The sequence below is a fragment of the Coturnix japonica genome, chromosome 1 (assembly GCF_054131305.1).
Source record: "Coturnix japonica strain WE chromosome 1, WE-NBRP24, whole genome shotgun sequence".
Lineage (NCBI taxonomy): Eukaryota > Metazoa > Chordata > Aves > Galliformes > Phasianidae > Coturnix > Coturnix japonica.
In genome coordinates this window covers 140,133,484-140,149,649 of record NC_140663.1, presented here as the reverse complement: position 1 = coordinate 140,149,649, position 16,166 = coordinate 140,133,484, and the positions used below count along the sequence as shown (strand labels likewise).

The 16,166-nt window shown below is 36.7% G+C and overlaps 1 protein-coding gene across 8 annotated transcripts in view; it reads right to left on the bottom strand.

Moving 5' to 3' along the window:
- The window catches only part of RBM26 (RNA binding motif protein 26), a 45,442-nt gene that overhangs the window by 24,889 nt on the left and 4,387 nt on the right, over positions 1–16,166 (bottom strand). For 2 of the 8 annotated variants that reach the window (XM_085553240.1, XM_085553275.1), the window contains exons 2-11: positions 9,254–9,372; positions 8,579–8,715; positions 7,634–7,722; positions 6,835–7,073; positions 4,692–4,952; positions 3,330–3,569; positions 2,643–2,810; positions 2,156–2,296; positions 1,141–1,252; positions 7–166 (exon numbers count right to left, since the gene is read on the bottom strand). In XM_085553240.1, the coding sequence (XP_085409366.1) occupies positions 7–166; positions 1,141–1,252; positions 2,156–2,296; positions 2,643–2,810; positions 3,330–3,569; positions 4,692–4,952; positions 6,835–7,073; positions 7,634–7,722; positions 8,579–8,715; positions 9,254–9,372 (1,666 nt within the window). The remainder of the gene's footprint in view (positions 1–6; positions 167–1,140; positions 1,253–2,155; positions 2,297–2,642; positions 2,811–3,329; positions 3,570–4,691; positions 4,953–6,834; positions 7,074–7,633; positions 7,723–8,578; positions 8,716–9,253; positions 9,373–16,166) is intronic. The other 6 variants (XM_085553255.1, XM_085553297.1, XM_085553245.1 and 3 more) reach the window with 3 other exon arrangements.

Here is a 16,166-nt window from a genome sequence, read left to right as displayed (position 1 = left end):
TCCTACCTGCAAGTTGACCAAGTTTCCAAATTTACTGAAGTGCTCATTAAGTTTGCTGATATTGTTAAGTTCTGGAGGAACTTTCCTCAATTCAAGTTTTGTGTTTTCATTTCCAAACTGTACCTTCTTCTGGAAACCTGGGCTATTTGTTCTGTTAAAATTTTGCCTGCAACAAATAAGAAACAAGCCAGAAATTCACAGTAAGCTACTGAATACAATGTAAAATGTTACATGCTTACACTGGATTGCATGTGTCACACAAACAGTTTGGCAGATGCATAAAAATCAAATCCCATACAATTTTAGAAAAGTGTAGAAGGGTACAGTACACAGGCCTCTATACTAAGCATCTGGATAGGGAGCTAGGAGATATGGTTTAGTGGTTTTCTGTAGGTATGGTAAAGGGAGGACGATTGGATTAGATGATCTTGTAGGTTCTTTCCAACCTTGTGATTCTATTCTACTTGCATTTTTGCTCACTCATACTCTCACCATACCTCACCACAAAAATCTCTAAGATAATTCATTATATTTTGATTGAGCCAGTAGCTATTAACTATGCCACGGTAACTCTCTCCAAATGCTGCTGCTTCTCAAGTCATTCCCCCTGAAACTCATCACAAATTCCTAATATTTCCAGGCTCTCCTCAAACACAATAATGTCTTAAAATCTCTTCAGACATTTTATCCCAGGTGTATCTGGACACTGAGCACCACATTCCACATTTTATGTCAGTAACATACCTGGCAACTCAATCCAAAATAGCAAAAAATAAAACTAAAAACTAAATCCAGACATCTCCAGTAAGTATAGCACTGCAAGGCTCCATATCTTACATCAATTCAGCTTTCAGAGAGCAAATTTAATTCAAAGCAAACCTAGCTATCTCTGTAGCTTCTCTGAGAGATGACAGCCAATTACTGTCCTCTATTGTATGATTTATTTTAATATAGCCAGCCTACTCACACTTTAACTTGCTTGCAATTTATGTAATTTATATGTATAATATATATATAATATATATCATAATACAACTATATAATTATATATACGTATAATCTATATAACATTTCAGAATGCAGAAAGGATCTCCACTGAACTGCAACTATTAAGCCAACCTTGTGTTAATGACCACTTACTTGTCAAACCAAGTCTTCTTTGTAGGAACCCCACCATCTCCTGCACCAATTGTTCTTTTCCTGGATTCAGCATCTACCACTATTCTCATACTGCTTTTATTAGGAGGTTTTTCTGTAAACAGATAAAAACGTTAATCTTTCTATTTTCTGTTTGCATTGAAAAAACACAACTGATCCTTGTTCAAAAATTGCATAAAATCATGACTGCAGTCTAATCTTCTTAATCTTAACTATTAATAGATGCTAAAAACATCTAACAGCTTTCACTTTGTCACATTAACATCATATAAACAGAAAATAAAAGAAGGGTGACATCTGCCTCCATTCACAATGTCCCATACAGGATCCTGAGGTATGCACCATTTTTGCTAACATCTCCATTCTTCTATTAAATGGCACGCACAAAAATGTTTTTGATAGAAAACATAGGACACTCCAGAACCCTGACAACTAGGAACAAGACCATGGGGTAGGGAAGGATGTGTCTCTTTCTGAAGAACAGGAACCATACAAAGAGGCGATCCTTACTGAAAGTGTATCAATAAAAAACGAAGATTAAATACAAATACATACTGATGTGATTAAACCCACATTCAAAACAACTGTTTTCATTTTCATTATCTTCCTTTCTCATTTTGTATGCTGCTACTTCTTTCCCAGGGCCATGGGAACTATTAGTTTAAGATGACTGACTGTCCTCTACAAGATAAAAATGACTACCTTGCTTCCACAGAAAAAAAAAGGAAGATTCTATTACAAAAACATTTTCTATATGAAAGATGTGGGAAGAGACTCGTTATTATGCCTAAGTGTATATATGTAGGATATTATAGTAATAGATTTCATTTTATCTGCCAAAAAACAATAAGCAAAATTCCTTGTCTAATGAAACTCCTCTTACCTATAAAAGATAGTTAAAAATGAACCATTTTCCAGTACTAGATTCTCTGAAAAGTTCTTCAATTTACATTAATGTAAGAAATCTAGCTAAACAATTATAGCTTTGAGAGCATACCTCTGGGTGGTAGATCCATATCACCTGATGTAAGTCCTATCAAATTTGGTCTTTGAGCATGTACTCTATGTCTATACATAGGTCTGGAAGTGTTTGTTATACTTGGAGCTTCTGGATTATAGCCATCTGTGTCATACGTTTCTGGTAACAAATAAATTGTCTAATTAAAATAAATTGCAGTTTAAAAAAAAAAAGATTGCAAATATTATATTTCAACTAATTACAAGAAACAGTTAAAATGGAAAGTCTGTTGTATAACAACTATCTTAAAAAAAATACCATGCCAAGTTATCACAATGAAAACACTATTCCATAGACAAGATTTACATTTTACATGCATTTTTTTTCCATTTCTGTCTTGGACTAAAGTAGGGGAAAAAAAGTGTTAAATAACCATCACAGTCTTAAAATGATACAATGATCTCAAACTATAAAATTATCTCTAAACGCACTACAATATGAATCAATGTTATTCTATTTAGCAAACCTTGTGGGCAAAGCCTCAGTACTACACCTGCTGTAAAAAGAGAGGGTGGAGCAGGAGGCGGCTGGTGATGAATACCCGTTGTAACAACAGTAGGAACTGAGCTAGTTGCTGAATTTGGGGGAGCATCCATGCCAGCAGGCTGCAGAGGAGGAAGAGGAGGGGGTGGTCCTGAGGAAAAGAAAAACAATGTATTAGTGTATTATTCGCTAGACTTATTTTACACTCAAACTCACATGGAAATTGATCTGAAATGTTCTTTAGATTATTAAAACAAACAAACAAACACCATTAATTCCTATGAAACCATTTTCACTGGCAGAAGGCTCGTAACTCAGATCACAGACAAAAGCATCTCAACACTCAAAATATTTCCAATCTAGCAGCTGTTTGTTTCCAGGATTTTCTCTTCTTCTCTAATACCTGTTTTTTTTATACAATTCCACCAAGTAAACTCAAGGAGTTGAGTTTTGCTATGCCATGCCATCCTTTTGCTTAGACACAACTGAAATATTGTTTCTTATTCAAGATTCACACTTTATATGCAAATTATACAACTGACACTGCAATGACTGCCATAAAGAAGCAATACTGGGAACACGGTACAGTTTATTAAAAACATAACTAACATTCTTAAAACAACTTTTAGCACTGCATGCTTTTGATTTTATTTTTTTTTTCCTGAACTACCTGTTACAGGTGGAAGGCTAGGTGGTAAAGGGCCTGGTGGTGGTACTGGAGGTCTAAGGTTAACAGGAGGAGGACTCAGAATTGGTGGAGGGGGAGGAAGTCCAGGAGGAGGTGGTCCTTCGACAACAGGGGGTTGTGCTGGAAAAGGCAGAATGCCAGGAAGATTCACATCTTCTACCACTACTGGATCGCTTCCATGATCAAAAGGGCACATATCTCCTCTCATACAGAAACCCTTTTCTGAAACATCAAAAACAAAAATAATTTTTAGCATTTAAGAGCTTTATGTTCAGCTTCAGAAAAAGTAACAGAACACAGAAATCGAGAAGTTATAAGAAAAATATTCATCCCACATAGGGCCAACTGCAAAACGTAAAACTGAAGACAGGAGAAGAAGCACACTGTAATTAGCTAGCCAGTAAATATTAGAGGGTGGCTATATCACAGCTTCCCAACAAAGTATTATTTGCTTCACACACAAAAACTGGAAATATCAAGCTGCTATATAGATGATCTTTTAAAGACACAATGTTTCAGTCATGCTTGGAGGTGTTACTTTAGAGGTATATCTGTCTGCACATTCTGACCCTTTCCCAGAATCCTGTAGAGCTGTAGACTATACCACAACACTTTGCAGCTCAGCTTAAATTAGAAGAAAACTTCAAAACAACTAAGTTTACAACTAGGTGTTTCCAACAGTTAGACCTGCAAACCTGAGAGTTTAGCCACATATTTTTCTTTTTAAAAACTGTTATTATTCTAATCAGAGTTCTTGATACAAACTCACCTAGACCTTAGACTTGCGATATACAACAGAAAAAAAAAAAAAAAGCCTCAGAAAAATACATTATTGGGAAATCTTATTAAAAATACTCAATTTTAAGAAATATCTAATCTGTAAAAAACAGTTTAATGTAAGTCTAAGAAGCTACAACTCCTGAGTCTTCTAGTAAATTAATCCCTCTTAGACAGGATGGAGTAAAATCAAAAATTGATGACATCGGTGAGTTTCTAATTATCCCCCAAACAATCAAGTATAATATTTGGCTTAAACATAAGATAAAACATGAAAACTGGGTAAAAGTCCACTAGTATTTATATAAAAATCAAAACAATATCCGTTATCCATATAAAATAAATGTAACAAAAAAAAAAAAAAAAAAAAAGCAAACATAGAAGCACTAATAAAAATATTTACGATGTATGTCCTTAAAGAGTGGGATAAATATGCATTCAAAAATTGTTACAGAAAAACAAACAAACAACTGTATTAATGAAGAACGTGAAAAGAAATAATGACCTCTATTTTGAGAAAGGAGCCTATCACAGCTGCAGCAAGCAATTAAGAAAATCTAGACTTACCATCATAATCTCTACAGCGTTTCTTTGGCAGTGGAGGTCTTCCATAGGAGTTGTGGTCCAGCTGCTCTTCATGGAATTCCGACCAGCTTTCAGTAGTGTTATTTCCATGATGAGCAGGAGCAATAACAGTAATAGTGCTGCTCAGTGTAGGTACAGGATAGTGGCCAGATGAAATATTTGTTACAGAAGAAACTGGAGTATAATTGTTTTCTAATGGATCTGTCCTATCCATATCATATTTTGTCTTTCCCAAATCCCTTTCTGAAAAGAAGAAGGGGGAAAAAAGTTAATTGGATGATTGTGTACATTTTCACCAGATACAGTGAAACCATTAAGATTATTTACTCAAAGTCAATTTATCTCAAATCATAAAAACAGTAACTGGAATGTTTCACTCATTGCCCAGAGCTGAGCCTCCATACTTGGAGCTGTTTAGAACTTAACTGAATGGAATCCTGAGCAACACATTCCAGTTTGTCTGCTTTGAAAACAGGTACAGAACTAGATGTTTTTCAGAAGCCTCTTCCAACCTCAACTATACCATGATTCTACATTCCCAAGTTTTCATAGAATCACAGAATAGCCTGGGTTGAAAAGGATCTCAAAGATCATCTACTTCCAACCTCTCTGCCATGTGCAGAATTTTTAATCAGAAAAATATTAATAATAATAATAATCTTAAAATTACATAGTCAACCACCAGGGTACACTATACCCATATAAAAACAAAGCATATTTTAACTTCAAGCATAGTAAATCATCTGTAGCAATCCATATATTCTAAGAACTTCATTTGAAAAGCTATCCTCAATAAAGGGAAACAACCATAAACAGTAATTACTACTTGAAAACATCATAAAGGTGATATATCTTTAGTGCCTTGAAACATTATATTACTACTGTAGCTTCACGTTGTTAATATTCATTTTGTCTGCACCCAACTGCATGCACTGAATCAAATACAAAGCCTCATCATGACAGGAAAAATAGTAATACTTGACAGGTGTGGAAAACTCCTGAACATATATAGTGGCAGCATGACTTTTTTACACTAAATATATACTAAATTCTTCATTTTCTAACATTACCATCAATTAAGCAACAAGCAAACAGATGAAGACAGTAGAATCCTGTCATGATGTAAGCTAGCAGACTCAAACGACAGAACACTGAAGAAATATTAATAAAAATGTCTTAAAACTGACAGACAAATATGGGTAAAACAGGCACTTCTTTATGTTCTTAGAAAGAGGAACAAAGGTTTTACTGTAATATACTATCTTTGAGAAATTAAAATTTTAGTAAAAATAATACATTCCTTAAATTAAGATTTAATCACATTGCAATATAGCTATAGAACTTATGAATAAGATGATTGAAAAACTTACACTTGCTAATTTTCAGGAACTCTACATTTTGCTTCTAAAACCATGTTAACAAAACCCATAAAATAATGAATAGGAGATCTATGCTATAATATTTTAACTTCTTTAAATTTTAATTCTTTAAGTCAGGATAAAGAGATTATACAACTCCTAGTGAGGTTTTTTTTAATTAATCAGTAACAACTATAAGGGAAAAGCATTCATTTCAGATGAATAAGTTTTAAAAAGAAGCTTAATTTAAAGAGCAAAACTACTGTACTGAAAGAGGCCTTAAGTCCTACTGCTATGTGTGCTAATGCACATACTTATGATTAATTTCGAGTAATTTCAGCCTCTTATGAAGGCACCAAAGAGGGAACAACACAAAAACAACAGACCTGTACTGATCTGTTTAACAATCTGCTGGCAAACTCGTAGTTTCTGCCAGTCCTACCTCTGTAGGTGAGCATTAATTTTTGCATATTCTGATATCAGATTCTGAGTTTCCCTAGATCTTAACAAAATGCAATTAACTTGGGTTTTTCTGTCTCTTCTGCCTGTCTCACAACATTCAGAACTGGCCCACACAATCAGAGGTAACAGAGAAGAACTGCGGGAAAGAAGGGAAAATAGGAACTAAGAACATAATCACTTAAGATTTATATCCACAATAAACAAAGATAAAAGCTAACAATAAAACAAGAACATCGATAGCAATTTTGGTACATCTTGAACACAGTGTTTTAGTCTAGTGTCTAAATTTTGTAAGCAGCATTCACCGTATTTTAGAGACCAACTCTTGGTACCTCTGCTTCGTGTTCTACTTCGGCTTCTGCTCCGGTCTCGATCTCTGTCCCGCAGTCTCTCTTTGCTCCAGCTCCTACTTCGACTCCTGCTATAGCTTCGACTTCTCCCTCTTCTTCTGTTGTATCGATCCCTGTAGGAATCTCTTCTGGGAGGATTTCGGTCATAATCTCTCTTCCGAGAACGTTCATCTTTTTTCCTTTCATCGCGGCTTCTAAATGGTAATAAACGTAATATCATGTAATTTTGCTGATTATTACTTACAAGAATTAAAGATCCGAAAACATGGCAATGGTAAATAACATAAAAGACAAAAAAACATGGTCCTTCCTTTCTCATCAAGTTACTTTTATCTGGTTTATGCATCTCATTTTCATCATCCTGAACATTTTTAAATGTAAAATATTGGTTCTGCCCTAAAATGCACCTCCTGTAAAGAGAAAATATCAAAAAGATCAACTGAAGGGAAAGCTTCTAAAATAAAACTACTGCTAGTCAAACTCAACAGTGAGCAGAGTAATGTGCTGTAATTTAAATTACAAATCTAATATTAAAAATCCAGAAAGTCCAAAGTATTAGTTATAAACTTACAGACAGTTTACACAGTTCCTTATAACACATACTCTCAGTTTGCACACATTTGCATAAGAGTTGCAACTGTTTTATTTTAGACTTAATAGGTGACAGTATGTAAAGGAAATATTTGTAATGTCATAAAAATCCAAATCTATCTGATTAAAGATACAATACAAGAGATTCAGAAAAGTTTATTACCTGGTGTCTCTATAGCGTGAACTTGACTGAGGAGGGCTGTGATTTAGTCTTCTGGAGAACTTCTTCTCTCGCTCTTCCTCTTTAACTATCTGAATTTTAATTATATATATTAGATCAACACATCAGTACACTATACCAAAGAATTCTGTACAACCAAATAAAAACAAAAATCTCAAGTACTGAACAGAATCTGCAGCAACAATTGAAACAGAATAAGATTTTTACTTCTAATATAATAAGATACTAAATTTCTCATTTCTGAGGATACTCAGAGCACTGTTTGGGAGAAGATTAAGTAGTATAAGAAATGTTTATTATGCTGCACTGGAAATACAACTACTTTTCATACAGGTGGAGAAATCCATATTGAGCTACAGTGAAAGACCTGGGTACACAGGAATGTTCCATGAATGGCATAATAACATCTTTTCAGCAGGTTACATTGTTGACATAATGGTTAAACACTCATGCAACCAAACCTAAGCAGCTATTGAAAAAGGGCTAACCTACTCTTCTCTGGGTCATAGAACCATGTAAACACCAGTGCCAGAACATTTCCAGGATCAAACAGCTTAATGAATGAGTACTGTCATTTGAAATGGCAAATTAAAAGGGCAGCATTAATTAGAGCAGTCTCCTGAGCAAAAAAACTAATGCAGATTGGATTGTGCCACACATTCTGCAATACCCAGGAACTCTGTTTCCATTTGCACAGTAAGAACCATTTTGATTTACTCAGGAAATTCTATTACCTATGTTCTTATGTTCAGAAATGCTGTGCTTAACATATGAGACACAAACCACCAGACATCTTAAAGTTGCAGTGCAAATTTTGATACTAAACTTGGGGCTATTAATAAACACACATGATGCAGTTGAACCAAATAAGTAAGCCATGGGAAGGAATAAAAAAAGGTACACAGATAAAATGATGTCAGTGTTTACCTCTTCTTTTTTCGTCTCCTTCTCCTGGTGTTGAAAGAACTCTACTTTTAGGCTTCCTGATGATGGCTGTTCTGGTGGAGGTAGATAGCTTTTTGTATTCACAGCATCAAACAGTTTTTCCACAAATATCTGAGTTTCTAAAAATAAAGAATAAATATTCAGTCTTCAAACCTAATATTTGCTCTTAAAAACTAAAAAAGTTCAAAAAAATTCAAACAATTATTTGCACATTTCCCCCCCACCCCCAACTTTGCTTTTATACTTCATATTTCAAAAGGACTTTTACAAGGTCAAGAAACATGTCAATAATTACAGTGTTTCATATAGGCATTCATATTTTTGCTATCTTCTTATCAACCACCTAGAAGAACATTTTTTAACATACAGAAAGATTCAGGGCTTCTAATTCAGGTAGTAATTCCTAACATTCTTAGTTTTCTTCCCGGAATAAAAACAGACAAAAAAAAATACACACTTAAGAAATAAAACAAAGAAATTAAATCTATAAATTATGCAAAACCTGTGGCTTTTGTCCTTTTTTCTTTTTTATTCCTTCATGCAAATTGAAATACATACTTCCAAGTAATAAAGCTGATGAAGAAATGGACAAAGAAGTCTACATTAAAAGTCTGTTTGAATTAAACTTTTCAATCAAGCTTAAGAGTCACGACATACCTTTCTGAAGAAATACATCCAGCTGATCAACACACAATGCCTTCAGCTCCTTTTCACTTTTATCCTTCTTTACCAAAGCCAGAACATATTTAGCTAGGGCAGATGGATCTGCATCACATCTGCAAACAGATTAACAAAAACACACAGAAGAGATTAAATTATAAAACTGAATGTCTAAAACTAGTATCACCAATTCCATATAGAGGATCAAAATCTTTACTTGTAAAGTAATCGAAAAACATCTGGGGGTATTTTCTAAGAGTGAGTCCAGAGATGAAAGATCACTAAGCATCACATTTTTCTTCAGAAAAGTAATTTCTTAGAAGTGAGATTTTCCAAACAATACTCCACACATCACTTCAAAGCAAACTAGAACAAACTACTTAGGGCTTCAACTGCCTAATAGTCCTGAAGAATAATAAGAGCTACAATAAGTACTTCCATAATTTCTCCGTTATGAAATCAGTGAAGATAGATCTGTAGTACTGGGTAACTCTTAATAGTGTAAAGTTAGCCTATGTGAATAGAAATGAAAGCAATAATATAGCAGAAACTAGGCTACTGAAATGAAGATTTCCATTACCATATGCACATTGATGATGTGTTAGAGACAGCCAGCTGTCTGGGTGATGACCAAAGTTAATACTACTTAATACTACTACTTAAGCAATAGTTTTAAGAAACCAATGAGGAAAGACGATCACACTGATGCATCCTAACTGTATATTCTCTGCATCAAAAACAACTGTGAAATGAGGGAAATTAAAATATACTCAGGTTGTTGCACTGAATTTCGGTGTTATATAAATACATTTCCAGTGAATACGTCCACGATAGCTGAACAGAATAGAACAGCTACTCCCAATCTCTTCTATATTAAAACATATGAAATTTCAGCACTGAGGCTTAATGAAAAGTCTAACTGTTGATAACTAATGTGTTTCAGGCCCTGAAAGCACATCCTTCACAATATCATGCTAGATATCACACTACATAATTCCTTTCCTCAAAGAAGCTATCTCCAGCACCACATTCTCCACACAAACATATCCATTAAGCAAAGGAAGCAGATCTGTCAGCATCTGTCTTAAGCAGGCCCTGAGGATACCTTGGGCTCACAATTGTGCTCTCTAAAGTTAGAGGTCAAAACTTCAAACATAACCCAGTACCCTGAAGAAAACAGGCAACAGCAGTATTTCATGCTGCAGAAGCAACATGAGCTGCTAAGGGACAGAGCACAATCTTCTGTGTTAGCCTGCATTATTCATAGATATAGGAGATGGGAGTTTACAACCAGTTTCAACCCCAAAAGAATCTGCACACACAAAACCAACAAAACACAAATATATGCTGCCAATTGAGTAACAGGCTGCACAATGACTGAGAATTCTTCAGAAAATTTGTCTTCTGAGCATCACATCTGGTTTACTCCAGTTCAGATTCAATAATTGTCTACCTACAACAAGACTGCTGCTCAAACATCAAGTCACCTCAGAAACAGGAACGTGACTCTATATATCAAGAACAGCAGAACTGCACATCACCCACCCAGACCATCTGGAAGCCCACGCCTTAAGGCTGTCTGTGCAATGAGGTAGCTGGCAGAGAGAGGTCCCAGCCAAGAGAGCTCACTTTTTATTTGAGTTCCCACCATTTTTTTGTAACACAAAGTCAGAAGTCATTAACATGTCATGACACGTGCGTGCCTCCATAACTACTCAGTGAACAACAACAACAGAAAAAAGGACTTAGTCAAAAAAGGAAAAAGCCCCTGCAGTTTATTAAACCTCCAGCTGCTAGAGTAGCGATGGTAAGACAGCCTCACACTCAGCTTAAAATAATTCCTTTTCTAAAAGCAGGATAGAAAACACAAACTCTTGTCTGGAAAGCCATCTAGATTCCAAAAGGTTGAACACTAACACATACTGCACACATACATTCAGCGCTTTTTTCTTGTCATCCCGCACATTAACCTCAGAATATCATTTCATACACTGAAATGACTCCAAGACACTCTCAAGAAAACATCCCAAAAAAACATGACCTCAGCAAAAATCAAATACATGCAGTAAAACTCTGACAAGTTTAGATTTAACTTTATTCTTATGCTATTATTTGGTTACTCGAAAAACATGCCCATGCATTTAAACAAGTAAAATAACATTTCCCAAATCTTTTACACGTGTTCCCTCAAGTTTTCACAGGCCTATGCTGCACACAACAATAATCACATACATTTTCTCCTTGTCTCTTATTGTTTTTCTAAAATGAGCAAGCAAAATGAATTTGGTACAAGTAATCTGAGCCAACTGCCAGTGCAGGGATGTATATCCCAGTGTCTGCTACAATTAAACAATGCAGAGCGTTTTATTACACCCCACTTTCTAGGTTCATGATAATGTTTGGAATCGCTAAATGTTTTTACCCCTGGCAATGCTTTTTAGCAGAGACTCATGCGTTAGTCAAACACACTGTATCGAATACTCTACACTAGACAAGGGAGACTGCTCTAGAAATCCTGCTTTAGTAAGCACTGCCCAGCACACAGGCTTATATGGACAAAAACCCTTGCTAGAATTCCACGTGTTCTTCAAGGAATGGTCTGGATACCTCTAATCACTGGAAAAGCAATGTTATGTCCAATCAAATACTCTGCTCCATTGCAGAAGCAAGACTTCACAGCTACAACAAAACTCAAGGAAAAACTATTTCCAATCTCATTCAGTTTTGTTGAAGTTATTCCAAATGACCATTGGAAATAAAGAAAAAGCAGCTCAAGAAAACTAAACATGTAAAAGCAAGTCTAAGCCATAAAAAGATTCAAGCACTGGATATTTGAAAATGCATGAGTAACTCTGGCTGAAGGAGTTCCTTTTCTCTGTAGTCTTTTTTTCCCCTCTAATTTAGTTTTAATTTAAAACTATAAACTCCAAATTATGATTAAACTTAATTCTTTGCAGTTCTTTAATCAACAATCAACCTACCAGTTTTCAGTACTAATTACAGAATCACAGAATTGTAGGGGTTGGAAGGGACCTCTAGAGATCGAGTCCAACCCCCCTGCCAAAGCAGGCTCCCTACACCACGTCACACAGGTAGGCATCCAGGCAGGTCTTGAATATCTCCAGAGAAGGAGACTCCACAACCACCCTGGGCAGCCTGTTCCAGTGCTCCGTCACCCTCACTGTAAAGAAGTTCTTGCGCGCATTCATGTGGAACTTCCTATGCTCCAGCTTCTGGCTGTTTCCCTTGTCCTGTTTCCACACACTGCTGAAAAGAGCCTGGCCTCGCCACTTTGCCCCTCACACCTCAATTCACTGAGTAATGTTGACTACACTAAAGATGTATTTTGCTAGGTTAGTGTGTTTAAGCAAAGTCTACTTTCTGGTAACAACAGCTGGCTCTTCTACTCAAATTCCAAAGGGAACAATCCCTAAGTGGTGTTTAACTATAGGGTACCTAACCATTTTAACCACTGAGAAAAGAGAAAAAACAACGACCTCCCAAACTGCAGCTCTCCAACTATAATCTGAAAGCTGTTACCTGTTACAAAGGGAAGGGGGAGGAGGGGAGTGGGAAATGACCTGGAAGTCCTGAAACTAGTTTCTTGACAAATTTAAACTACCACAATAGACTGAAACCACAAAAGCACGCCTGAAAACCTCCAGGCAGGGAACTATCATTCTGTAAAGGAAGTAACGTGTAGGTACATGTTATGTGTCTCACCTTGATCCTCAGAAATCACAACTTTAACTTTCACAGTCCGGTTTTGTTGCCTACAGATTCATATTTATACTTCTCTAGCACGCTGCTCAGTGCTTGACATTACAGAATCACAGAATCACCCGGGTTGGAAGGGACCTCAAGGATCACATAGTTCCAACCCCCCTGCCTAGCAGGGTTACCAAACATACACCTTTACTAGATCAGGTTGCCCAGGGCCCCGTCCAACCTGGTCTTGAACACCTCCAAGGACGGGGCATCCACAGCCTCCCTGGGCAGCCTGTTCCAGGGCCTAACCACTCTCCTAGTAAAGAACTTCCCCCTAACATCCAACCTAAATCTTCCCTCTTTTAACTTAAAACCATTTCCCCGTGTCCTGCTATTGTCAGCCCTTTCGAAGAGCTTACTCCCCTCCTGGGTTTAAGTTGCCTTCAGGTATTGAAAGGCTGCAATGAGGTCACCCCGCAACCTTCTCTTCTCTAGGCTGAACAAACCCAACTCCCTCCGCCTGTCCTCATAGGGGAGGTGCTCCAGCCCCCTGATCATCTTTGTGACCCTTTCCAAAATCTCCATATCTTTTTTGTACTGAGGGCTCCACACCTGGACACAGTACTCCAGATGGGACCTCACAAGAGCCAAGTAGAGAGGGACAATCACCTCCCTATCCCTGCTAACCACCCCTCTCCTGATGGAGCCCAGGATCCCATTTGCTTTCCGGACATTAACCACAGTGGATGTGGCTATCTTTGAGTGCTTTGCATTTGCAGGCGTGACTGTGTGCAGAAAAAGCTTGTTGCTCACTGAGCAGAGCACTTGGTCTAAAGTAGGTATTTGATTGTGTTGCTGCAAGATTCTGCACTCAAACATCTGTAAAAAGCTCCAGCGCTCAGAAATTCAATGAGCGACAGATTCACTCAGCAAGGTCTGACCCATCTTGAGACATTTTTGATGGCTCTTTATAAGCACAGACATCCGCTGAGGAACGCAGCAGCCGCCAATGCTCTTATCCAAAATACTGATGTCATTAGTGTAGTTCTAAGATATGATATCCCAATCTGACAGGCTCATACAGCTGCAACCAACAACCAACAGCTTACAATGCCACCTTCTAGACTCAGAAGAGCTCCCAAGGGGCAGAATTGCTGTTAGCTTGCTGTCTGCTCAGCACACGTTCAATGCAGAAAGCAAAAATCACTGTTTTCTCTGCACCTTGTGATGCAACTAAGGAGTTCATTTCACCCCTGGCAGTGTTCAGAGTAAGAATGAAGAAGGTATAGCAAAATAAGAAAAACTTTCTCATATTTTATTTCCTGATTTCATGTATCCCTTCTTATAATCCCAATACTGCAATTCTGTCACAGAACCTTTTCCAGACTTCCCAAGTTTAATAGATGCAGACGAGTGACATCAGAAGTGATACAATTACATGCATCCATGCCTCATTTATATTGGTCATACTCTAATGTAAAGTGTTAACAGAAAATTAAATAAACTCCTTTTTTTCTTGTTATGCTTTAGAACATCTTAGGAAGCTTCTGGGAAGTTAAAGTGAAGCCTCCAGGTCGGATGTTAAGTCTTTCTGGGAGGACAGCGGACACCATGAACATACAAAGAAATGACAAAGATTTTCATTCAATTTCTACTCTTTCAGTATCTTGTGTCACTAGCATATTCTTTACACCACTGTTAAAATTCCTTTAGAATCATAGAATTACCCAGGTTGGAAAAGACCTTGAAGATCATCAAGTCCAACCACAGCCTAACCAGAACCCTAACTCTAAAAACCCTCCACTAAATCATATCCCTGAGTACCACATCCAAGCGGCTCTTAAACACAACCAGGGATGGTGATTCAACCAGCTCCCTGGGGAGCCTATTCCAGTACCTAAGTACCTTTTATTCACAAGCTAGTGGGAGAAGATAACTTAACCAGCATCCTATTAATAATTAAGCAAGATCCAAAATAATTAAGCAAGATCGTTCATCCACGTAAGGAACGTATTGAGATTTAACAACGAAAGATTGAAAAGCACAGCAACCAGGAGAAGAGTGAAGGAATAAGTGAACACCCGCACGTTCTGTTTCCCATAGAACATTCCAATGACAAACACACTCTTATACAATAACACACAATATTCCTCAATATGGACTTTATTCTGTCAAAATAGTTTGAATGCCGTTATCATTTACAGAAATAAATGATGCAAAAAAGCCTTTCACTTTCAATGAGGGGTGCCTAAATATTGAACAAACATTGTTTCAATATTTCTTTTTTCCTCTTTGCAAGTCTGACTTTGTGACTGCACAAATGTTTTCTGAAACCTAAATACAGCAAAGAGAGAAAAAATAGACACAGGAAGCTTACTCAACTTGTAAGTAAAAATTCAGCAGGCCAGCAGAAGAGTTTAATTACACTTATTTTACACAAAGTAATTAAAGACAAGATAATTTTCCACTGCAAAGAATTAGGACAATGTGGTGGAATATTACAGCATCTTATAAAGGCGAAGTGTTTGTGTGCAGCATTTATACAACACAGCTAGCAATAAAATGAAAAAGACCTGTCCCCTTACCAATCTGCCAAGCCAGATCCTGCCATGCTAACAAGCATATAGACACAGTTTATACGGGATCTAGAACAGACTTGCAGAAAAGAAATCCATCACAACAGAAACGGCATAGCAAGGTCTCTGTTAGTACAAAACTTAGAGGTGATAGACACGAGGTTATATTTCAAGTTCAGTGTTGCCACAGCATGGATGAGAAAAAGTTATGTAATACTAGAAAGTAAGCACACCGCAGTCTGCAAGCAGTGAAGACAACCACTGACACATGTATATTCAACACAGAGATAGCTTGAGTTAAACATACAAGATAGTTCTAGTCAAATACAAAGCAGCCGCAGCAGAAAAGTACTCGTACTTTGTTTACACTGCTACTACATTCACATACAGGTATCATTAATGGTTGTGTGCATGTTATGTAATTCTCTGTGAACCAAGGTTATTTCCAAAATCACACACACACACACAAATTTATATATATATATATATTTATATTTATATTTTTTTTAAAAAAGGAATAAAAGGCCTATACTTTGGAGGACTGCAGAAAGTCACTGAAGAAGTACCACCCTTCAAGCAGAGTAGGAATGTACATAAGCTCCAGCTTAGCAGCACTTGCCATTTCT